Source organism: Eupeodes corollae, chromosome 2, assembly GCF_945859685.1.
Source record: "Eupeodes corollae chromosome 2, idEupCoro1.1, whole genome shotgun sequence".
Taxonomy (NCBI): Eukaryota; Metazoa; Arthropoda; class Insecta; order Diptera; family Syrphidae; genus Eupeodes; species Eupeodes corollae.
Window position 1 is genome coordinate 25,472,572 of NC_079148.1, and position 26,951 is coordinate 25,499,522.

Consider the following 26,951-nt stretch of genomic DNA (forward strand, 5'->3'; position numbering starts at 1 on the left):
TTGTATTTCGAATAAATTCTTTCTTAAAGCACGTTCATAACTAATTTTGGAGTTTAAACTCTTTCCTATATGGTAAAAATGATTCTTTATGAATACAAAAATTATTTAAAAAACAAAATTCTGTCACACTCTGTAGTTGAATGAATAAAATCATTAAAATCAACACAACACACATGAATAAAACAAATTATTAGAATAGGTTTTTGTGAATGAAGAATAAAAACGATTTCGAAAATGTATATAGAGGAATAATATCGAGATATTTTTGAATGTGAAAATATGACATTTATAACATTACGAGAAGGTCCTTAATTATTTTATTTGTTGAGAAGGTTTAGAAATGGAAAACACAAAGAAATTTCAAACATGATTTTTAATTTCAGAAAAATCCAAGGAAAAAAATGATTCAAAACAAAAACCAAATCCAAAATAAAAAACAAAAATGTAAAAATGATAAAAACAAAAAAACAATTAAATTTATTCCCTCACTTTAGTTTGGCTATTATTAGTTATTGTGTTTGACGTTCCTACTGAAACTGTTACACTCGCACCGGGTGTTGTCGGTGCGTGTAATATTCTTTGCAGCCGCATAACCTATAAAAATTAAATTTTAAATTAAAACAAAAATAGAAAAAAAACACGAGTCAATTATATATAATATACTCGAATAACATCATACCGTAAATTTTCATTATTTATAAACTATGTTTATGTTATAAATAATATATTTACATATCATTAAAAATAAAACAAAAAACACAAATTTACTATGCTAACACAAAGTTTTTTAAAAACATGTTAAAGCGATTAATTTCGTTTGATTTTAATTTTTAAACACAAAACAAAAATCAAAACACACACAAAATTAGAAAGAAAACAAATGGAAATTTTTTCCTTAAATTGTATTACTAGGTTCTATACTCTGCAGACCCATTTTAATTACATTTTCTAATGCACTGTAATGATTAAAGTCAACCAAACCTCTACAAGTAATAAAGAGTATTGATACTTAAGTATAACTCGTATAGAATGAAAACTTTAACTACCAATTCCAGGACATAGTACCGTACAAAAATTCTACTCATTTAATTGTTTATTTAGTACAAACTTCAATTTCTTTTGTACTTAAGTACTTTTAAAATTCCTCAAGTACAAAAAAGTCATGATGAAGTTAAAAGTTGGTTTTGAAGTATTCGAGTAATTAAAAAGGAATTAAAATACATTTTATCTGGTCTGTTGAAATACTTTAGGAATAAAAAAGCAACGTAAGTCTCACTAGTGAAATTTATAAATGACATTTCATAAATAAGCCATCTAGTGGTTTCTTTTTAATTCAAAGGTTATTTCAACACTGACAGATGTTTCTCGTTTGACATTTGAAGTTAATACCTCATTCCTGGATGATGGATGAAATGAGCCGTTTAATCAAAATTCAGAATATTGAAAATGTTTTCCCCAAGATGAAAGAAGATTTGACAGTAAAAATGAAGTGACAGCGCATTTAGCGACTTTTTTTTCCTAAAAGATAGGGACTTCTAGTAGCCAACTTTGGTTTCATTTATGATGACGAAACTTTTGAACTTGATTTTTGTTTATTTTGTCAAACTTTATAACAATAGATGTCCTTAGTTTCTTTGACAAAAAGAACAACAGATGGCGTTTAAAAATTAGCTACAATTTTTCTGCGAAACCACAACAAGAGGGCATTCATAGCTAAAGAGGTGGAATCACTTTTAAGGGGGGGTCTGTTTGAGAATAAAATGGACAAAGCAGAAATTTGTTAATTTGTGTTAAAAAAATAGGGGTCGTAGAGAACTAGGGCCTAGTTTATATTGTTTATTCAATTTTGAATTCTCATTAAGTTCTCTTAAAACGCTAATTAAAATTTTTTGACAGTTCTACTTTTCTCTGCTACAACAATTTTAAAGTGTGATTAATTTTTTTAGTTTTTTTGTTTGATTTTAAAAATAAAACCTCTTTAAATACGCAGTTTTGAATAAATAATTTGGTTTATTTAAAGTGTATTGCGAAAAACAATTTAAGCAAATTTAACAACTACATTGATAATAATTCCACTGACGGAGAACTCCATATAATAGTGTCTTAAAATTGTCGTAAAATACATTTTCAAGAATGCATATACATACATATGTATGCATAGAAATTAAGTTCCACTTGAATTTTATTTTTATATTCCGTAATTTATTTTTACTCTCATTTTTATTCCTGAACGGAACCATCCAAATATTGTTTTATTTTTATGGATTTTTGAAGTTTTACATTTTTAAACTTTAAAGCGTTTATTAGACGGTCAACGTAAACGGTCAACGAGTTGATGTCAAAAGGGTGTCACGTCGTATGATCATGAGCGAAAAATGTTATCAACACGTTAAATTTTGTAAAGTACAATGAGGCAAATTTTCTAAAGATGGTCATATTTCACGACAACTTATTTCTTTACCTAAATAATTAATTTTATATTTCACGTTGAATGTTATACACATTCATTTTTTGAAATCGTGTGATTGACAACATTTTGCGTCAAGGCATTTTAGGACAGCATTGACAGAAGGGTGCCATTCGTGTGATAGTCAACGTTATGAGCATTGACATTAATTGTGAACGTTGACACAGAAAATTTTGATTTTTTGTGATGTCAGATAGTTAACGCGTTGACAATTTACGTTAACCGTGTAACAATATCTTAATAGCTTTCTATTTTTGACACATATGTAGCAGCCTTAAATTCAAGTTGGAATTTAGCAACCTCAACGTTAACTTTGAGTTGAATTAGATTGTTTATATAATGTTCACCCCGAATTGATTTGCATCTGAAGCAAAATGGTTTAACACAAATTAATCTTATTTTAAAGGCTATTTTTAACCCTGGATTTATTTATTGATTCCATTTGTTTTAAGTTAACACAAAACAGAAACAACACAAAAAATTAAAAGTCCAAAACATTGTTGTTTTTATATATTAATGCAAACAATTTAATTACACGGTAATTTTGCTTTAATTTTTACCAATTATCCACACAAATAACGCAGCCAATTATTGTTAGTAATATTTTATTGCTTAAACTTAAAACTAATCGCCTTACTAACGAAAACTACATCATTCATTATAATTTGTCCTTTAAATAACTTTCAAAGAAAATTCAATGTACACTACAAACATATTAACAAACGTTTTCATTTGTATGTTCTTTTCGAAAATGTTTGTCAATATTTATAATTTCATTAAAAACACTAAACTTACCGCTTCCTGGAAATAAACAAAAAACAAAAAAAAGAAAAATAAATTTACAAAATAAAATATTTTTTTGTTTGGTTTTAAATTTAACTTCTTTCTGTTTGCTTTAAATTCATTTTTTTTTTATTTTTAAGCAAAATTTTATTTAAAATTTAGTTTTTTTTCTTTTGTTTTATATTATATTTCCCGATTGTGTAAATTTTTAATAACAAATTATTTACAAAAAAATGCACATGCATATAAAAGTTAAAAATAAATTAACTTGATCAAAACGGTTCGAGTTAAATATTGACTCGAGTTAAGTATTGATCCATATTTAGCATCTACTGAATATTAAAAGTTTTATTTACTTTGTTTTTTTTTTTGCCTTAAAATTAATATTAAATTACTTTAATAATAAATTATTGTTATTACTTTAATTAATTTGAATTATTATTACACTATTTACATAAACAGTCTAGTTTTCTTTTTGGGAGGGGGGATTTTGTGTAGATTATGTGAGAGAACAATGGCAAAATTACCTTTCGACTGCTTTTGTCATTGGCATTTGTACCAGCCGTACTTCCGGCCGACGATGGAAACGATCCGGTCGCAATGTTTGAAAACGGAACTGGTTCCGAAAACTTAATTGTGTGCAAAAGTTGCATAACAACATTTGATACATTGCGAAATGAAAGCTTACGACGACTAACAAGTGCCGAGCGGACACCTAAAGTGTTAAGCATTAATGGCTGAAAGTAAATAAAAAAACAAAAATTTACATGAGATGAATTAAGCAGAATTAAAAGAGCAATTAACAAATTCGATCAAGACCAAGATTATAAATAAATTAAAAAATACTAGCGTTTTTATTCAACAACTCATTCTTGAATGATATTGTCTAGCCTACCAAAAACAAGAAAGGACTTTACCTTTCTCCTATATGGCGGTGGCACGATGAAGTAAGTGTCGACATTTTGATCTCGCAAATAGGAGGATCTCTGATCGCCATGGCCGGCTTCGACTTCGTACTCCCCGGAGAGGGAGTCAAGTGTTGCCCGAGTTACATGAACTCTTCCAGGTTCGCCGCCAGATTCCATATGATTAGCAAGTGTCACATCATTTGACCACACATCAAACTGCCATTTTCGGAGACCAAGTACTCCACACAGCACTCGACCAGTATGAATCCCAACTCGCATGTTAAGTACAACATCTGTTGCTTCAACAACAGTTCTACATTAAAAAAAAAAAACAAAGAATCTATAAGGTGTTAAAATAATATAAATTGATTTTATTACGCTATAGCGTCAATCATGTCCAAGCCCATTTCTACAGTACATTTTGCGTGATCTTTGCGAGGTTCAGGAAGGCCAGATACACAATAATAGCAATCTCCTAAGATTTTTATTCTCAAACAGTGGTTGTCCTTAATAAATATTAAATAAAAGGTTTATTACTGAAATTAGAAAGAAATTTGAAACTTACTTGAGCTAATTGATCGAAACGTCCAAACAGTTCATTAAGCAGTCTTACTAATTCCTGGGCACTACATTGCGAGGCTAATACAGTAAAACCAACAATGTCAGCAAATAAAATACTGAAATGAAAGTAGAATAGTTTACTCCATTAAATGCTCCATAAGTGAAATATGTGTTGCTTTTAAAAACAACAATGTAAGTTAATATTTAAAAATAAGTCTAAAATAATTATTAAAATACGGCAACTATTTGGTTTTTATTTTTTGGTGCTTGTATAAAAACGCAATCTTTTGGGAATGCAATCTTGTATGACTTCAATATAAAGATGAATGCAAAGACTTCAATTGAATAAAAAAAAGTTCAAATTAATTCAAAGAAATCATGAATTATCAAATAATTGATTCGAGAAAAAATGGTTGCATTATTTTTAATTGGGGATTGTAAAATTTGAAGTCTCAATATTTAGATAAAATAAATTAATGCAATCCTTAAATTTAATTCAATAAACGATTCATAATGATTGCATTTCCAAGAGATTGTATTCTTTTAAAAGCTTGTATAAAAGTAAAACCTGAGTATTTGGGGCTATGTGAAAAGAAACTTGAATTGAGTATTATTTATTGGAAATCAGAACAATTGGCTGGTAGAATCATTATTTCATATTTTTTCAAAAAAAACGGCTAATCAGGATGTATATTTATTTTCCGAATGAACCAACATTTACACGATATAATTTTCAAGAACTTAATGCTATACATTGATTTGTTTAACCAATAATACAAGTTTTATCTTCACTTTCACATGTTCGTGTTTTATTTAATTTTAAATCAACCTCACCCTATTTTTTTCAGCCCGTTTAAAAAATTTTGATTTACAGTATTTTGTGCAGATACGTACATTTATGTAGTTTTGAAATACAGTAAGTCGAACCTCAACCCTTTATTTTATAAATATCATGTGATCACTGTGTCGTTCAGGTACTATTTTGTAAATACATTTTTGTTTTTACTCGTAAGAAACTTAACTTTTGAAACATTGTATTTAATTTAAACTATTTCAACTATTTCGTTAGTATAAATCGATAAACTTATTGTATTCAAAACATGTCTCTTTCAAGGAAAAATTTGGCTAAGTGAACTGAAATTTCTATGTTATTTGATCTTTGTTTGGGACTTTAAGGTTAAAAATTTGTTTTAGTGAATACTATACAAAAATTATGAACAATGTAACACTTTCTTTTATTCAAATATCTTATAGTTACTCAATACAGGATTTTCTTATAACTTTGTAAAAGTTTATGTATTTATTATTTTCTTTTTAAAATTTGAAAACTACATTATTACAATACGCTAAGTTATTGTACAAAAATTTTGAGCATCTATAAAATGTTACTATATTATTTTTTAAATAGATGTTCAAATATGAATTTTTGTGTATAATAATAACAAATTTTAAAATAGGAATACTTTTGGGTTTTTTCATTTTTCAATGTGCATCTTGAAAATGTTCATGTATTGAAAAATGATACAAAATGTAGAACCACCATAGTTAGCAGCACTAAGTCAGGAATTTTATTTTTTGTATGTAAATAATTTGGAAAACATTTGGAGTACTATTTCGGAATTTGGAGCAGCTTAGGTAAAACGATATTAACAATTAAAGATTTGGCGTACAGATAGCAGAATATGGTTGGAAAAGTAAGTGTTTTTTTTTCGAACAAATCGATTGGGAATACTTTTCTCAAATTTGGAATTTTAGAAATACTCGTGTAGTTTATAAAATAATTTACAAAATGTAAAAGTCTTGACCGTTCCATAAACAATTAACAATTTACGCACATATGTACATACGTTTCGTAATTGAAAATTAGGAGAGCAGTTTGTATTATGTTGTTATCACGTTACATTACCAAGCAATGTTTGCTTTTGTAATTTTCTTATTGTGTAAATTTTCTTAAATATTCAATTCATTGTTTATTTATAATTTGTTAAATACTAACGTTAACAATTCTTAATATATACTTAAAATCTAAAAACTAAAACTAGAAAAATGTTAAAAAATTTTAATTCGCAATTTATACTTTTTATATTATCATTTGGTGAATTAATAAAAGAGTAAAATTCATAATAAATTTCAATTAATTGATTTAAGGGTCTATGTACACCATAGTTTGATCTGCTAAAATTAGTATTCAATGGTTTCTTGGGCCTTATACTTGAACGACTAAAACTAAAGGTTAAACTACCAAGAACTGATGGTGATGAAATGTGTCCGTTTATTATTCCAACAATAAAACAAAATTATAAATACATCCTATGATTTGTCAAAGAAGGAAGATTTATTAGAGAAAGTCCTTGTAAATAAGGCGCTAATGTTGAATGTTATGAAACCACGGAAGGGATCGTAGACAATAACGTACAACTCTTTTCTGAATGGCTTCGAGTCTTGTGACGTGTACGGCGTAGTAAGGTGACTACACTGTACAAGCATATTCCAGGGCTGGTCTCACAAATGAAACAAAAAGTAATTTCAAAACATATTAATAAAACTCTATTTGTTTTTTAACTATGAAGTCAATATGTTCATTGAATGTTAGTTTAGGATTTAAGACAACGCCCAAGTCAGAAAATACATGTACTCTACTTAAAGGACAAAAATCAAACAAGTAACTAAAAACGATTGGAACTATTTTGCGTGTAAAACTCATGGTTGTACATTTGTCAACATTCAAAACAAAACAAGACGATTATTATTGCACTATTTCCTGAATAATATTACGTCTTCTTGCACGAGAAGACAGTTAGATGTAGAGTTAATTTTTGTTTTAAATTTTAATATCATCAGCTATATTAGGATAGATGCATTTTGTATGATCGAAACCAAGTGATTTATAAATAAAACAAATAGAATAGGACCAAGCTGACTACCCTGGGGGACACCGGAATTCACAACAAATGAACTTGAATACTCATTACTAAATTTAACACTATAACGTCTATCTTGCAAATATGAGGTGATCCAGTTTAAGAAACTGTCGTTAAAACCTTACTGTGATAGTTTTAAAAGTAATGTTTTATGACCTTATCAAAGGCCTTGCTGAAATCAGTAAAGATACAATCTACTTGTTCACGTTTTTCAAAAACATCTAAACAAAAGGACGTAAAGTTAAACAGATTAGTAACAGTTGAACGCTTTTTAACAGAACCATGCTGGTTATCACAGATAATTGAAATACAGTGAAAAGAAAGGACTCCACATACGACTGATTCAAATAGTTTAGGTATCACAGATAGTAAGCAATAGGTCGGTAGTTCATTATTTCGTTTTTAGGACCTTTTTTGTGTACTGGTATTATGTAGGAGCTCTTCCAGATAAAAGGAAACAGCGAGTTACTTAAAGACATGTTGAAAAGAACACATAACGGGTGTGCTAAATACGCAGCACATTTCTTTAAAATGGATGATAGTACACCGTCGGGAGCAGGACTTAAATTTCATCAAGTTGTATGATACTATTAAGGACAGTATCTTCACTTATAACGAAAATGATAGAATTTAAGTGGGGGGAATTTATAACAGTGGTAGATGTGTTAGGAGAACTAATAGTATTATAAACTACAAAAGCATCTTTTAAGTAGTTTGCAAACATGTTTGCAATTATTCTTGGCTCATTACAATTTGGTGTCGAATCAGTCATTAAGTTAGGGTAGCCACATTTTTTCTCCTTACGATTAACGAATTTCCAAAAACTATCAGGTTTAGGTCAATTTTCTGAATGTAGTCATCATATAGGATGTTAGAATAGTCAGTGAAAAGTTATTTTATTGTAATGAACGTCCTATAATCATCATCAGTTCTTGTTTGATTGTACTTTATCCAAGCTTTGTTTCTTTTGTTTTTTAAGTTTTTAAAGTGAGAATCCAACCATGGTGGAACACTCAAGTTATTTCAAGTCTTTTTAAATGGAATCGTTTTGTAGAAATAGTCAAAAAGAGTTAAATAAAAAAATTTACACATATCGTCAATACTTAAGTTACAAAATAAGTGATTTCAATTGATCGTACATAATAAATTAAAAAAGTTTTCAAAATTGCACCTACTAAAGTTGAATTCTAGTTTGTTGTTAATAGATAGCATATGAGATGAAGCCATGTTTGAATTAAGTGCTATGTCTAATGCAGGATGATGGCGATCTTCGTCTACAATTATGAAATCACAGCTGCTTCAGAGCATATGGGTTCGGAAAAAAATACCAGATCGAGTTTTTTTTCCAAAACGTTTTTTCACACCGTTTAGTTGACTTAAGCCACATGAAGATATACCATCTGTTATTAAAAACTCGTTTGAAGATGACGCGTTTATTGGAACGTTGAAGTTATCATCGTCAATTTGAATCCAATTGAGATTGGGTATATTAAAATCACCAACAACCAGTCTTCAGGCTCCTAAAGGATATAAATACTTTCTATATAGTTGTTTAGATTTTCATAAACCTCGTTCTTGAAGCTTTGAGGTATATATTCTGATACAAGAAATAAATGTCCTGTTGCCATTTTAATTTTTAAGCATAGTATTTTGATGTCTGTTGATCGATTGTTCATAAATTATTCAAAATCAATTTTTTTTCAATAGTTTTTCTATTCCTAGACCATTTTCCTATTTAAGGGAAGCCTATATTTTAAAATTTCGACATATCAAGTAATAACTTGAAATTAAGAGATTTCCAAATATATAATAGTTTAAAATACGAAGAAGGAATATCTGAACTATTTGTCATTTGATAATGACGAATATTTTATCAATGACACTAAAACAACTAAAATAACAGAACAATAACAATAAGTACTTGACCCTTGGTAAGGACTTAACATCTCAAATGCAGGCAATCCAGGAATGGGCCAACATTTGGCTAGGCAACTATATGCTATAAGAAGGGTATTTAAATGTTCTTTCATTTGAAACAAAAATCGACTTAATAAAAAGTAAAAAGTAAAATTAAAAATGTAAATGTAAAATTTTAAAAATATAACCCTAGGTAATGCCAACCTTTGGTTAGGCAAGCTTATGATATTATACTGATAATTTAATAACCTAAATAACACAAGGAATCAATTTTCTACACCTACGAAAAACTTAACACCTTAAACGCAGAAAACCCTTTAAAATACAGTTAAATAAATCTTTCGTTTGACCAAAAATCAATTAAATAATAAATGATGGTATATTTACTCCTCATACCTCATTGAAATAGACAACATATCAATCGGGAAAGGATATAAGCAACCCTATATTTTTGTTCATACTTATGTTATGGTCTATATACCCGATTTTTGTAAATATTAAATAAAGGCAATTGAACTCAAAATTTACTCTTATTTTAGAAAAATTTGTAGCGAAAATTGGTCAATTAATATCTTTGATGAAATATTGGTCATTATCAAATGACAGATAAGGGTGTAAATTTTCCCTCTACATGCAAATCAAACATGCAAACAAGCTTAATAATTTAAGAAATGCTTATCATCTTAATTATGGTATATGTAAACATGATGTTGCTTTTCGATTTCAACTCTAAATTAAATCGTATTTTTCACTAATTAATGTATTTACATCATTTTCATTAACCTCTGTAGCCCATACACTCGTTGTTTTAAAAATTTAATTTTTATATGGATATGGTCGAGACAACAGACATATTCCAACTAATAAAAATTAATCATACCATTTAAAAAAACAGATCGTTAATATATTACAAGGTCATGATGTGAAATTAACATTTTGAGTGCAAAGTTAATTAATCACGGATTCATTGCTTTACATTCATGTTAATAATGAAAAGGTGATAAGGTTACTCTCGTCACTACCACCACCGGACACAATATAATTGAGGTGAATCTACTTTAAACACATCATAATTACAACTTTTTCATTTCAATATTGAAGTATCATGATATGGCAAATATTTCAGTAAGTACTATTGTTATTTTTATTTCCGTATCCTGAAAAGTACTTTAGAATAAACTTCCATAACTTAATTGTTGCAATTAAATAGGCCCAAGGCCCATCAAAAAACTTTCAAATTTAAGCTGGAAAAGTCTCAAATTTTTAACACCATTGAAAAAATGAGTATTTAAAAATAACAAGTGTTGATTTTTGTCCATTGTTGGTTTTCCCTATAAAAAAGACAAAAACCAATCTAGGTTGAACTTTTAAAATAGCAACCTATCTAAAGTTCTTAACCTCCAAAAATTAATGTTTATCTTGACCTTTTGGGTTGTTTATTAGAGAGCCTTTTGTATAAAATATCCTCGCTACTTCCTATACCTCTATACGAGTATCCTGACCTGGGATGTTCCAAGGTATTCAGGTTTATTCGTTCTTTAAGTTCCTTTTGTTGTTTTTATTTTTGTTTGTATTTTCCTACAGACAAAAACATTATTTATATACTGTCTACCGTTATTCAGGTTAGGTATACAACACAATATGTATGTGTATACATTCAAGGATTATTAACACAAACAAAGCAAATTGATTGCATAACAGTTCATGTGTTGCTCCTATTAATTTTGCTGTCAATATTATAAAATTTCGAATGTTTTGAGTGGGCTTGTTTTTCGATTATAAATAAATTAGTTTTTAATCTTGAAAAAAACAATGGAATGCTTTCGTTTTCATTCACAGGAAGGAAATACGAAATATACGAGTGGTGTACATAAATGGGGCGTATTTATGATTTCATTAATATTAAGATGCTAATTGAAAAATAAGTTCCCTTCTTATCCTTCTCTTAAGAGTAAGAGATATTTAAGACTTTTTAACAAAATTAAGGAAACACATTTTTAAAGTTTTGTTTGGTTCTTTCTGAAATCCCTTCCTCTTAAAATGGGAAAAACATGGATTTTTGATTTTGTAGTCAATTTCCTGCAGTAATAAGCCAATTGATCTCAAACTTATCCTTTAAATCCCATTTCCGATTTAAATAATTAAATTCTCAAATGATTTCCACATTTTTGAACTTGAAACTAAAAACAAGGACTATTCAACAAATATTTCATTTTTTTCACAAAAATCCATTTGTTTTTCAGAATTTTGGACCCGTGCAAAGTATATTGTGAATGCCTGTTCAGTAAAGATAATTTGAAAAAAATAATTTTTAAACCCGATAACTTTTAACAAAGATACCGTTCTTGAAACAAAACGTTTTAAAAAATGTGTTCTAATTATTAATTTTATGTGACTTGAAAAAAATTTCCAAATTTGGAAATATAGGATTCATGCAGACAAGTTTCAGATAGTGATTTAATTAAAAGCATAAGAAGGCTATTTAAATAGCGGATTTGTTTTAGGCGCATGTTCTTTTAATCTGGCAATACTTTTTCCACATTTGGGTTTGACAGCTGTCAGTTGGATCATGCTCAGTATAGTAAAAATCCTTCCTCCTGAACGACGTTTGTAAATCAAGCAAACGTATTATAAAATTTATAATAATGATTCCAAGTATAGAAACAATTAATTTATTTAAGGAAACTTTTGGTGAGCACATTATCTCGTATCGTAGGCCTGTGGCGTATCCTCTTCGCTGGACTAGTTTTTTGTGGGGTTATGTGAAGTCTTTTGTCTACTTAGATAAGTTCGAGACCGTTGATGCCTTAAAAAAGAATATTCGGTTCGTAATTGCTGACTTATGACTCCCAATGGCTGAACAGTGGTCTAAAATTGGGCTGGAATTGATTCAAATAAGCCGCTTAAGCCACATTCCTGAAATAATTTTTAAAATATAATGGCAAACCTTTATTTTTATAATAAAGCTAAGTTCTTGACCATACCATTAAATTATATGGGTTCTATATCTTGTTGAAAACCTCAAGTCTAAAATAAAATACCCTTTACAACATGAAAAAAGTCCATCAGGCTCTGATCATAATGTTTTTCTTTCGGTTTCTATTTACATCTTTTTTTCAAAAATCACTCTCGTTTTTTAAGAAGCAATACAAATAAAATGTAAGTGCGAAGAAAAATGTGTCCATTCGAACAACGAATGATAAGTTAATGCCTTGGCAAAGAATCTTCGTATTTTTAATTGATTCAGGGCATGTCTCTCGAATGCTGACAAATTTAATGTCAAAAAAGTCAAACTACCTATTCATTGCCAAATTAAAAATTTCTGTTCAAATGTCAAAAATTCCTGGCAATATATTGATTTTCCTAAACATTCGAGTCATTGTATTTAATTTTGAAAATAAATTATAATACCATAAACACTTTGTTTTGGTTCATGAAAGGAAACATTAAACTAATAACTTTTATGTTATCCACAAACTCAATTGAAATTCACTTAGCCATATACCAGACAATACCAAATCTAGTTATCTCCTTGCGTCATCTTTGAATTTATAATTTAAATTGATTATTGTCTTCTATTTAAATACACAATCTTATGTGTATCAGCATTAATATAGAATTGTATTTTTTGAAAACAAGAACAAAAAAGAAGTAAATTATTGAACATTTGCCAATTTTATAGGACAAGTTAAAAAGATTCCAATTTCACTTACTTGGCTCGGAAAAATGATTTACAATTAAAAATACACATTTTTCTTGTGTCTTTGTGTTGGCGCCACCTAATTTAATTTGCTTTAGCAGACAAGGGACTCTCACCCTCGTTCAGGTAAAATCTCTATAAATTCTGATTCATCATCAAGAAAAACAAAAAGTACGAAAAAATTATAATGTAGTTGAATTAAAACTTAAATTAATTGCGGAACACAGAGAAATAGCTGTGCATCATTTACTTGTACATAAATAAATTCGCTTTCAGCATTTTGCATTTTAGGAGAAATAAAATAATTGAATTGATTACGTACATAGTTGGTGTATCGATCGAGATTATTTGAGCAATTTATTCTATTCATGTAGAATCAACCGCATTCTTGTAAAATACAGAATCAGTCTGATATCAAACGGATTTTCGGAATTGGTTTAGAAATGTTTTTGGGCAAGGAGGCAGTGTTGGTAATGGACAAATCGAAATGGATGACCTGATTTATCAAATTTCGTTGATTGGACTGAAGAGCTTATATAATTTACTGTGAATAAGTAATTTTTGTTATTTTCAAGTTTCTTTCAAAGAGAAAAGTTTTTGTTTTTATTGCTTTTGCTAAGAGGCAGATATTTAGAAAATGAAAAGTTTTTTCTTTCGGAAATTAGTGGAGCATTAACTTAAGGAAGTTCGGAAAAATAGAAGTTATTTAAACAAGGAGCTATTATCGATAATTTAAATTTGGTTAAAATATTTTAATTTTAGAATTTACAAATTATAAACAATTTGTTTCAGAAATTGATGCTCATGCTTTTTATGATGCGTGTTGACTATATTATATATATTTATAATCAACATGCGTCAAGAAAGGCGTAAGCATTGATTTCTGAGACAACTTGTTTATAATTTGTAACTTCTAAAATCGAAATTTCCAATCTTCAATATTATTCTATAAATTAATTCATATGGTTTGGAGCTGGTAATGGTGGCATTTGACATCTGTCAAACTTAGATGTCATTTGAAGTGTCATAATATTATTGAATATTTTTCATATACAATTCAAAATCACTTAGCAGTCGGACAATGCGTCAAAATTACTTACTTACTTAAGGTGGTTTTATTCTGTTAACTAGTTCAGTGTCGCTGTACAGCCCGTACAGTTCGTACATAAATGAGAACCGGGATGATGAGTTTCTTATAAATGGTGATCTTAGATGCTCGCGAGAGGACTTTACCTCTCAATTGCCTTCTAAGTCCAAAGAAGCAGCGATTTACAAGAGTTATTCTTCGTTTGATTTCAGCGCTGGTGTCGTTGTCTGTGTTTATAGCGCTGCCTAGTTAGGCAAAGTCCTTAACTACTTCAAAGTTACATCTGTCCATGGTGCGTTTCGTCAAAGACGTCGTTGTTCAATGTCCTTTTTTGATGACAGCATGTACTTGGTCTTGCCCTCATTGACCACTGAACTCATCTTCTTTGCTTTCGTCGCAATGCTCAAAAACGCTCCACTGACATCACGCTTTGATCTAGTGCTTAAGGTTAAGTTTTGCACAATGCTTTCCAGAAGGATGTTGAAGAAGTGCATTGTCTAAAACCTGTCTAAAACATCAAATGCATCGGTGAGATCTTTTCCTAATCGATAAGTTTGACAGGGATGCCAAAACTAGACATTGCTATGTAGAGCTCTTCCCTATAGATGATGTCCACCATCGCAAAAGAGATGGTGGGTATCGATTTGAAGTTCCTGGGTTTTTCCCAAGATCTGCCGTAGTGTGAATATTTGGTCGATGGTGGACTTTCCGTCGAAATTAAGAAAAACGACAGTCGTAATTCAAGCGGATCAAGCGATGATTAAGGTGGTCATAAACAACCAACTACGCAAGAAATCAGTAAAATTGTAAAGAAATTTGAAGGAAGTGGAGTGTTCCTCGTGTTTTAAGGCTTGTGCATCATCCTTACAAGTGTAAGGATTGTTGATGATCCAAATTTAATGATAATGCAGCGTTCACAGCAATTGAACTTGTCCTCATTTTTTTGCCGACTAAAGATAATTACACTCAAGTGGATATGAGTACTCTTATAATTATGCAACACAGTGCGAGCAATTATTAAGGAAGGATAGGATTAGAAAGGAAATATCGATGCACATTAATTTTAAAAGTCTGCACATTTGAAATGATACGAAAATATGAAGTGTGGTAAAGCATTCCACATTCGTGTACTGCCACTAAAAACAGTTTTCGATGCACATAGCTATAACTGAAAACTGTTCGGTCTCTTCGATGCAAGTATTACCCATAGATAGTATCATTGGGATAGGGTTACGACTTGCCACTGAAGACAGCTTTTAGTTTTCGAAGCATTAAATTCTACATGGTTTTTGATTCCATTTTGAGCAATAATTTTAATATCAGATTTTAATGAACTTATCATAAGCAGCCCTTGATAGTTCACATCCAAAGAGCAAGGATGAGAATCTAAAAACGGTTATGAAAGTAATAAGGTATTGTCATCAGCGAAACAATTTTTGGAATAGAAGTTTCAGACAAAAGAATTCCTGTCGAATTAACAACTAACATTACTCAAGTTATGGCTATGATGCTGCCAGAAATGTTCGATAAAGTGCTTGGAGATTGTCTCAAAACAATTTGAATGGTATTGCACAGATAAATAAATAATAAAAATAAATAATATTGTATTGTAATATAAATATTTTATGGGAAAGTTAAACTTCAAAAAGAACTAAAGCACATTCAAAATATAATTCAAAAGAAACACTATTACGAAATATTGGAAATAATATAGAAAATCTCTCGTACTCGACCTTGAAAGAACATTTTCTAAAACTTCCACACTCTTAAAAACAACTGCCTAGAATCGAACATGTGATTCCATTTTGTTGGTACTAAATTAAAATAAATATTAAATTGCGTGATTTATGAAAGATAAATTAATATCTAAATGTAAAACTAAGAAGTGAGTAGATTGAGAAAATCAGCAAAACGTGCCGCAAGAAATATTTTAATTGGGTGTATTTGATTTTATTAATGATACGAATATATATTGCTTAGCCTTTCACAGATACTTTGTTAACAAATTAACCAAATATTGTATTTTTAACACAATACAGAACTTAAAATAGAATTTTGGTTTAATACAATTTTCAATAATACTTCGATTGCTTTTGCACAAACTAAACTTATGAGAAATAAATCCAAAAGTTAAATTAAATTTTAAAAAACGTCATATAATAATATATTTTTTTTTATTATTCGAAAACGTTTATAACAGCAAGGACTTTATTTTTAACTTTATTAATTTTTTATATTTTTAGTTTGCATATTTCTTTTGTATTAATAACATTTTTTTAAATATATGTAAATAAAATAAATATTTGTATTAATTATATATATAAACATGAATATTCTATTTCCGAGGCAGAACAATTTTACCAGCCAGTTTTTTTCTAACTACACTTCATTGAAAACCAATTTTGGCACTAGAAAATTTTGATTATTTAAAGACAACACATACGTGTAGATACATAAATAAATTATTTCCTCAAAATAAATTTATTTTAAATTTTAAATGAAAAACAAAAAAAAACTAAATATTCTGTCATCACGATTTCATTAATAAATGTTTGCAATTTTTATCATATTTTTGTACATAAAAGAGTAAGAGTGTAAATAATTTATTTAAAATTTATTAATAAATAAATAGGTATTTAACTCACCTGACATTTTCATGCTTCTGTATATAAATTCGGTGAAATTGACCAGCGACAGGTGATAAAATATCATTCTTCATTTGCATTGCAACATGCTGAGGTAGAACAGACAACAATAATCTCTCCAATTTTTCATTTTCATCCTGAATCTCAAGGCGGGCAGCTATACAATTTCTAGTGTCAAGGAACGCCCTTCGTTGAGCTCGTTCCATCATAATATTAACCACTAAACCAGCAACATTTACACCAATGAACATCACAATATTGGCTATAAGCTGTTGGTTTTTCATTTTTATATTGTTGGCCATAGCAAAAGAAAAAAAAGTAGAACAAGTGAAAGAAAGTGATTACATAGTAAATGACATAATTATAATATTGAATTTTGAATTCTGGAATTTTAAAGATAAAAGGATTAAAATTTATTTGAAAACTTTTGCACAGAGAAGACACAATTTTATTCATACATTTGCATATATTACATTCAAACTTTTTGGCCTACCCTATAGAAGAAAAGGTAAGTCTATATTTTAAATAGATATCAACTTGTATAATGAAACATTTAGTCGAATGTCCTTTAAATTACTGAAAATGGAAAGTTTTCAGAAACAGTAGATGAAAAGTTTAACAAAAGTGGGCATTAAGGTAATATAGCCGGGTTGATGGGGCCGGTCGGTTTCTGGGGCATCGGTGCTAAATTGATATAAATATAAAATCCTTAAAATATATACTTTTGATGCGTGTTGTTGTAAAGAGGTTAGCCAATAAAACACAATAAAAAACTGTTATAGCTATTATATTATACATATATATTATATTATAATGTACCAACAGTAGTGGTCATATAATTAAGCCACTGAAAAAGGTTACCTTTTTCAGTGTTTTCAAAAATTCAATCGAAACATTGGGCAACATTTTGAACAATCTATTGTCAAGCATTTACTAAATATTAAGCAAAATGTAAAACTTTTCTTTTTGTTCTGCTAACTAGTAACTTGTTAATTGCCCTTTATCAAAAAAATGAGCATCCAACAATGTTAAAAAGTGAACGTTCGTGAAAATAACAAAGCAAATACTATAAAACTGACCTAATAATTGTAATTCCCAACTGTTGCCTGGAACATTCCATCCACTGCTTCTATAAAAATAACTATACAGATGTCATATGGATCTATTAACTTTTGGCATGTTTATTAAGATATGGAATATCATTCTCTTTGAACCGCTTCCCACAATTGGTTTCCATTAGTGAAATATTGACCCCCTAACTTACGCTTAGGCTCATTCCATAAGTTCTCAATAGGATTGAGATCAGGGGATTGGCTTCGCCATGGGACAACGGATACTTGCTTATCTCGAAACCAATCTTTCAAGACCTGCGGTATGTTAAGGATTGTTGTCTTGCTGAAAGTGCCATCGCATGTGGGAGTTTTCTTCAGAAAACGGTTACATGAATTCTTCCAAAATATCCCTATATCCGTATTTTGTTAAGATGTTATTAAAATATTACCTACACCGTACCAGAAAAAACAGCCCCACACTATTATATTCCCTCCTGTGTGTATAATAGTTTTCTGTATATGGCGGGGATGGTAGTCCCTACCTTTTGCTCGCCTTAAATTGAGCCCAGAATCCGATAAAAACAAATTGACTTTTGTTTTATCACTTCACAGGATATTTATCCATTTTTGTACGCCCTCTGGTTCGTTCCAATTAGCATGGTTTAAGGCAAACAATTTTCTAGACCTTATTTTACTAGCCCTTAGGCTTTAACTTTCCCAGCTATTCTTCCTGAGAGGTTCGAGTTCTTAACCCTTCTTAGGATCGAGCGTGCACTGACCACATTATCAGTTTGAGCACCTATAGTCCTTGACGAAATAAAAGGATTAGAAGTAGCTAGAAATATTTTGAGGCGGTCATTGGTAGCTGATGTTTTTTTCTGCCGGCCTCTATTTTTTTTGCGTACTCCTTTGGTCTGAGCTTGAAAGAATTTCTTATTAAATTTTGAGATCTGTCTAGGACCTCCGCAATAAATTTGTATGTCTTTGCCCTGATCTCGAATTGACAAACTAATTTCCTTTCATCTGGCGAGCAGAGGGTTTTACAGCCCATATTCAAACACTAATGAATAAAAAACTATTGCTCGAAGCTAATAGAATGATTATCAACAACCCACCTCAAGAGTTTATACTATAAAATAAGGAATATTATAAAAAGCTTGGATTTTATTTAGAGCACAACTATTTTTATGGCCAACTTCTATGACACAGAAAATCTTATTCCACACAAATAATTTATCTGCTTAGCAGTACACAACTTAAATGCACAAATATTGACATCCTCATAGAGAGAATAACTGTTTTTTCTTTTAAAAAATGTTGGGTGCATTGTTTGCAGTCAAAACAACTGCTAATCCGCAGCAAATCAACAGTGAATACCAAACATTTTTACATTTGTGAAAGTTGAGGTTATAAATTTGTAAAGCTTTTTGTTGGATTTGGTATCTAAAGGGGCAAAATATGTCATATTCAAGTTTGAGACGAAGATTTCTTGAACTGATAAATGTCTTCGAATGTCAGAGAAATTCTTAGCACTTAGCAACAATTTTGAAAATATCTAATATGAATTAGAAGTTGAGTTTAAATATAAGGAAGAGTGTGGGATTCATAAGGAGGCCCTGAAAAGCACCAGCTTTTATTTTGTAAATTTCTAACTTGAAATTTAATGTATAATTTAATTCCTTGCTGTTTAAAATTCATACACTGTTAATCATAATTTAACTTTGAAACACTTAAATACAAAGATTTTGAGTGAGTGCAAAGATTTCAAGTGAACACAAAAACTTTGAAAAATGTAAGGAATGCGAAAACTTCAAAGAAATTCAAAGATTTTAAGAGAATGCTGATACTTTAAAAGAGTTCAAAGAATGATTTCTCAAATGATTATAATCAATTGATTGAAGTCAAATTATTTGAAGATAAATTTGCAACCTTTTTAAGCTCAAATGATTAGTGATGCAATCATTTAAAGAAGCTCTGAATGACTTATGGTTTTCCACCATTTCCAAACACTTTGAACATATATTCATCACTCTACGGCATAAAATTTTTAAAACACTACATTTTATAAAGATCTTTTTAAGCGATACTCTGTTTTTGGTGGTTTCTGACACTTGTTGTCGCTTCTAGGAAATCGTTAATTAAGGTTTAACTTTTTATGATTTTAGCATTTATTTCTACAGTCTACATGGTAGTTCATCTTCATGGCTTAATTATTTGTCCATTTGCAAGCAATTCAATAGCAAATCAACATTTATATCCCATTGATATGTGTTTTATATAGTTAATGGTCACTGTCATTAAAGAAAAGAAATCTAGGTTGATGCAGCCCAAGCACAATCTTAGGCAAAAATGGTTTTTGTGCTTAAAATATGACCACAACTGTATGCATGTTTTATGTTTCCCAAAGGAAAATGAGAAAATTGTGTTTTATTCCCATAAATGCATGATGATAAATTAATATCAAAGGATAAAATATCGATAATAATGATACATCTCTGCCAACCATCGTGTTACCTGGCTTTTTGCTTATATCAAAATACTAAAAAGGATAAATTCTCAATTAAATTGTTCACCACACAATTTATTGATGTACGTATGTATATATAATTTATTATTTTATTATTATTATTATAATTATAAAATATTCCATCACTGACCTGATTATATTCCAAATAGCGAAATGTATCGGTGAACATTTTATATGCCGTCAGTCCAATATGCACGGACGGTAGGATAATCCCGAAGCAAACAGCTTCCCATATGTGAAGTGGTAACATTGCGTAAGCAAGGAATACAACAAACACAATTTGCCAAACACCCTCAGCCATGACCTGAAAATGTTTACAGATACGAGTATAGTACGAACATGAATATAAAATAAGTTTTCATACCAAAATAATTAAAATTTTCAATATTTAATAAGAAAAATAATAAATGTCAATACAAAATAATAATAATAATAAATAATAACAAAAGAGAGAGATTCTGTGAGTGTAACTTTATTTACTGCTCATAAAATACACATTCTATGAAAACATATGATTATTAAATTTAAATTTATATTTCTTCCTAAATGCATGTAAAATTTGTAGTCTAAAGATGTACATATTTCGTTTTATTTTTGAAAGGATTTATTTAGTATTTTGTATGTAAATTTTAATTAAAGAATACAAAATAAATGTTAGTATAAAATGAGCTAGAATATTTACATAAAATGTTTCTTCTATCAAGCCTTACTAAGATGAAGCTTACACAAATAATGCTGGGCTTGTATTTTACCTTTTTAAATTTCTTTAAAGCCATTTTGAAATTAAAGTTAGGTTAGGTAAAATGAAATTAAAAAAAAAACATAAAAGAGTTTTTATTTTAACAAATGAAAAATACTAATTATTGTTCATAGTTTAAATTATATTAAATGTTTGCTTTTCTGACCTTATTTTTCACACGTAATAAAACAAATTGATTTTCTGAGTAGAATACACAATTTTCTTGCAAAATAAATATTTCTAACTTCCAATTTCTCACACTGCAAATTATGATATTTTTTAATGGTCTCTAGAATGTAAATCCATGTTTTAAGAGAGATCAGTGTATGTACGTAGATGCGGTATACCTTATTACGTTCTGTACGTTTCAAGAACTAAACAACTTTAAATAAAGGTTGTCTTGTATACACTATATATGGATTCTTTCATTATAGCCATTTTAAAAAATTGAAAATATAACTTTCATTCCAAAAAAGAGGCTGGGATGCGACCAACACTGTGAACTTCCCAACCCGTATGTCGATTTGTCTTGGTAAAAAGTTTTGCAGGTTTTCATGTTTTTTTTTAAAGTTGCCCGTAAGAATTATCCTTAGAAATTCAAATTTACCAACGATATTTTGCATTTGATGAAACAGTTTGATTACAAAATCTATTTTTGTTAACGAGATTCTTAATCGTTAAACAATTTTTACCAATTTCAGCAGCAGTTCTTAAAAGTTTTTTTTTATTATGTAAACAAGTACAAATTGGATGAATGAAATTAATTTGAAGTTAGTATTTTCTATCGAACATCAATTTTTAGCAAATTTGCGTACTAGTTTTTGTAGATTTTACCAACTTTTAGTAATTTTTTGTTTAGGTTTTTATTTTTTATAAAAGAAACTATCAATTTTAAAATTTTAAAAATGTTGAAAACAATATCGGTATATATAAAAATCAATACCATTTTTCGTTGTAATGTTATAACTCAACAATGCCTTTTCCGATTTGGCTAATTTTGGTCTTGAATTATTCGTTCAAGTCCAGAGAAGGTTTGTAAGTAGAGAAAATTAAAAAAAAAATCTTGAAAAGGTGTAAAATCAACATCTTTCTATACTCACATATGCAAACAATTTGTACTAATACTTAAAAAAAATCCACATTCATATCAATACCAATAATTTTCAAATTTAAGCGAAACTGCCAGTTGTAGTCACGACATATAAATCATTTGACAGTGTTATGAATCAAGATGAGACAATGAATTATCCAATTAAATTTTTAAATTCTTTGAAATCGGATTAGAATTCATATATCACCGCATTGTTTGAATCTAAAAATTGGTTCTTTGATTATATTATTGCGTAACATTAATCCACCAAAACTGTGTAATGGATCCAGATTGGCAGTGAAAAAGTTATTGCCAAATTTGATTGAAGCTACAATCTTAACTGATAAATCAAAAGGAAAAGTGTGTTTAATACCGCGTATCCCTATGATTCCAGCTGATATGCCATTTGAATTCAAAAGATTACAATATCCTGTGTGTTTATCATTTGCGATATTCATATGCCCAAGGGCAAACACTTCACGTTTGTGGTGTCAATTTGGAGGAATAATGTTTTTCACATGGCCAACTTTAAGTTGCCTGTTCCAACTGTTTTAGACTAATCCATATAGTCCCACCATAGTAAGAGTACCCAATTCTTTTTTATTAATATGCCTTATACGTACCGAAGCACGTACCAAGCCGCTAGTTTTTTATGAAATAAAATTGTTTCGAAGCCAATATTTTAAATTTTTGAAATGATATTTGTGCCGAAATTTAATTTTTATCAACTTTGAGTAATGTTTATTTGTAGGTTTTTATTTTTTATAAAAAAAACTGTCAATTCGATTTTCTCAAAATGTTACCAGATGTTAAGAACGTTATTTTTCGTTGCACAAAATTATTTTGGATATAAATTAAGTATTTGTTCGTAAAATTTTCGAGGTGACAAATATTTTTTTTGAGTTTTTTTGATTTATAAAAACATTTTTTTTTTATTAAATTAGTGATGCTTTTCAACATCTATAATCCCTTTCACCGATATTCAGTTGAGATATTCATATCATTTCATAAAGTTTTCAAAAAATCGTAATAAGTTGTTAGATTTCACGAGTCTGAAATTAATCTTAAAGAAACGCTGAAACATTTGTAATAAAACATTTTTCAACAGAATAAGGCAAAACGGATTCAAAGTAAATTTGCTCTTGTCAAATTTTTTGAAGTTTGTACATTGAAAAATATAAAAATAATTTTTAAAACTTGAGCTGATGGTTTAAACCAAAGATTTAAAACTATGAAAGTATTGTATTCAAGATTTACTCAAAACTTCATATAGAGTCAAGTAAATACTCATAATTTCTGAGAATTCGCAAAAACTAAGTAAGATATCAAAATAATTTAAACTGTAATGTTTTGTACTTTGCACAATTATCATACAATTTATTTTGCTATAGGGTTTTCCATCCAAAACTATAACACTCTAATCATAAAACGTTAAAGCTCAAAATTGGTCAATGTCCAAAAAAGTTCGTTAATATTGCACAAATCGTACATAACATTTTAAATTTGAATAATATGGTTTTGGCCGAAAAGACCTTTTTAAGGGATCTGGTTGTCTTTAAAATTTTAAAAAGGAAATACTTTGAAAACCTAATGAATTTCATAAAATTAAAATTGGGGACATCTTAATCATTTAAAAAAGTATTGTTTTATTTGTGCAACAGAAAAAGACCGTCGTTTTGTTGACCAATGATATGAGTGGACGAAATTAACTCGATTCGATTAAATTACTTTCTTTCAAGACTTATAAAATCTTTTATTGATTTAACTTTAAAACATTTTTCGTGGAGAAATTTTTACAAATAAAAGTACAAAATTTGCCACTGATTTAGTTTTTTCCAAATTCGATTTCGATCGATGTCTAGAGTTTTAATACTTGATTGTTTATTTTTTGAAGTTTTTTAAATACCATTCAAGAGCTTTAAAGTGCACCTCTTTTAAGTTTAAAAAAATGAACTTGTTTCCTTTTTACAAAGTTCAAAAGAAAAATCGAGACTTTATTTTATTTCAAGGCTTGATTACACGGACGAACTTCATCTGACAATGATCTCAAAATGTAACCTCCTCCAAAAATGTTGATGGTTGATAAATGAAACAAAAATCGAATTAAATTTTTATCATGTTTTTATTTTATATTTCTAAATAAATATTTCTTGCAATAAATTTTTTTAAAAATCTATTTCTTCTTGTAATCTATTATATATTCTGAAATTATAAGGAAATGACATTTCTCACTTTGTTCAGTGATTTTGAATAGCTCTCTATATGTATACCTTTGAAATATAAGAATACTAATCTCCACGTTAAGGAATATTTCTGTTTGTTTTGTGTGTAAAACATTGACATTTGTGGTTGTTAAAGTTCATAAGACATTGCACCTTAAATTGAACTTACACAGACGTCATACATTAATTAAAATTTTTAAAATATACAGCATACATACAGTGAGTAAAAACATATACGAGTATACTAGGTATCTTCTCTTTTAACCTTTAGAAAACTAATTATGTTGTAGTTATGTATTTTTCAACATTTTGTTAGTTTGACTTTTGTTTTATCACTAAACAAAGAGCATTGCTCGCATCTCATAAATGTCATATTTCATGCATATATCTGTATATCAGTTTAGAAAATGTATACACTGAAAGAAATTGTCTACTTCATTAAATTAATAAAACTTCATAACAACTGCCTTTGATTTAATAAATATATAATTTCTTCAATGTTTCAATAATTATAGTTTCAGGAATTGAAAATTGAAGAAGTTTCAAAACTGCGTTTTGGGTCAAAATAAAAAATACTGCTATACACAGAACTAAATACTGACACAAATTGATCTGTGGAGGTGAGAAATCGAATGTCAAAAATGTGTAAGTAGTTAAGTATGGTGCCGTGGAATAAAGCCAACTATCAAAAATTGGTCTTACTTTAAAATGGCAATTGGAATAGGTCCAATTTTCAGCAGCTGTTCAATTTTGTAAATTGCAATAATTCCAATTTTTAAAAGTTGTTTTATGTCAAGGCACCCTAAATTATTTTGAATCTTATTTTCCCAAAAACTTCTCCTTTTACGTGAGTAGACTTATAAAAAAAGATTCTAGAATGCAAAAAACACTGATAACTTACTATTGGAGGGCGTAGATATTTCCAAATGATATTTTTAGTTACTAACTACATTTTTATTTAAATAATTTGTACTTCCAATCAAAATCTGAAATTTAAGGTGTCTTATATCGTGATATTCAAAACTTACAGTCAATATAGTAGTTTTTGCAAACGTTTTTGTTTTATTGTTCAAAAAACTGTCAATTGGATTTTTCTAACAATTTTACACAATGTTAATAGCAAATATTTGGCATAAGACGATTTAAGTTTGAAGTCAATGACTCGATTCTAAAATCAATTTTAACCAAGTTTTCTGTTTTTTTTAGCATTTTAGTTTCTGTAAAAAGTACATTTTTTTTTTAAATTTTAAAGAAGGTCATTCTAAATATGCAATGATTACAAAGGAAATTTTATAATTTGTTCGTAAATTATTTGAACTTGAAAAATTGTTCTTTGTTTTCTTTTTGTTGTTAAAAAAAAACTTCCAGTTAAATTTATTTGTTTATTCATATCAATTCTGTTTTACTGTATAATTATTTTGTAAAATAAAATTGAATGTAAGTCGACAGCTTTTTATTGGTTCACAAGGTATTTACGACCAACTAAATGTTAATTTTTTTTAAATATTAAAAAAACACGTTATAGTCTTTTCTGTCCGTGTCGAAATTATTATCTGGGAATCCAAATTTATTTTAAGTCGATATATCTGCTAGTTCTTGAGTTTTTCCGTACAAAGTTATGTACCAACAGACAGGTCTCTAAAAACGAGTAATCTTTGTTGATTTAAGGGGCCATGAAACATTGAGAAATGTCAAAAAAAACTTCCAATGGGCATTTTAATAATTGTTGTTTTAATTTTCTCAGAATTTCTAAGGTATTTAAGTTCAATGTTTTTTTTTATACGAATTGTGGTATTAATATATACTTATATTATAAATGTTAAAGTCAGTTTGTTTGTTTGTTTGTGTGTTTGGCTGTCTTTTACGTCACTACGGAGCAATATAATGACATGATTTTTTGTATGGAGGTATTTACGAGGCTGGAGATAGTTTTAAGTTCCGGGGTAAATACCTCATTTCTAGCTCATTCAAACACAAAAATTCAACATGTTCTTTGTTTTCAGAACACTAATTATATCACTAGGTACTTTTTCGACCTGTCATCGTTGCCTATCATAAGGCGTTTCTTATATAGAGGGTGCGGCAGACCCGACTGACGAGTTTTGATTTGCTATAAATAACGAACAGTTAAACTTAGAGAAAATATTTTTTTTATTTAAATCAGTATTCAATCCTATTTAAAAAAAAAAAAATTGAAAATTATATCTCTAAGATGGTGGCCGTCAGCATTGACGTTGTAGACGATCTCTAAAGCTTTCACATGATTTTCGGCACATTTCGACTGGTATGGCCTTGATTTCTGCGTGATTTGTTGTTTAATTTCTTCTGCGGT

At 28.9% G+C, this 26,951-nt stretch overlaps 1 protein-coding gene across 2 annotated transcripts in view; it reads right to left on the reverse strand.

Moving 5' to 3' along the window:
- LOC129947535 (Ca(2+)/calmodulin-responsive adenylate cyclase) overlaps window positions 1–26,951 on the reverse strand; it is a 188,252-nt gene that overhangs the window by 18,484 nt on the left and 142,817 nt on the right. For both annotated transcript variants that reach the window (XM_056058129.1, XM_056058128.1), the window contains exons 4-10: window positions 20,699–20,872; window positions 16,990–17,258; window positions 4,724–4,835; window positions 4,537–4,664; window positions 4,168–4,471; window positions 3,778–3,987; window positions 490–594 (exon numbers count right to left, since the gene is read on the reverse strand). In XM_056058129.1, coding sequence (XP_055914104.1) covers window positions 490–594; window positions 3,778–3,987; window positions 4,168–4,471; window positions 4,537–4,664; window positions 4,724–4,835; window positions 16,990–17,258; window positions 20,699–20,872 — 1,302 coding nt within the window. The remainder of the gene's footprint in view (window positions 1–489; window positions 595–3,777; window positions 3,988–4,167; window positions 4,472–4,536; window positions 4,665–4,723; window positions 4,836–16,989; window positions 17,259–20,698; window positions 20,873–26,951) is intronic.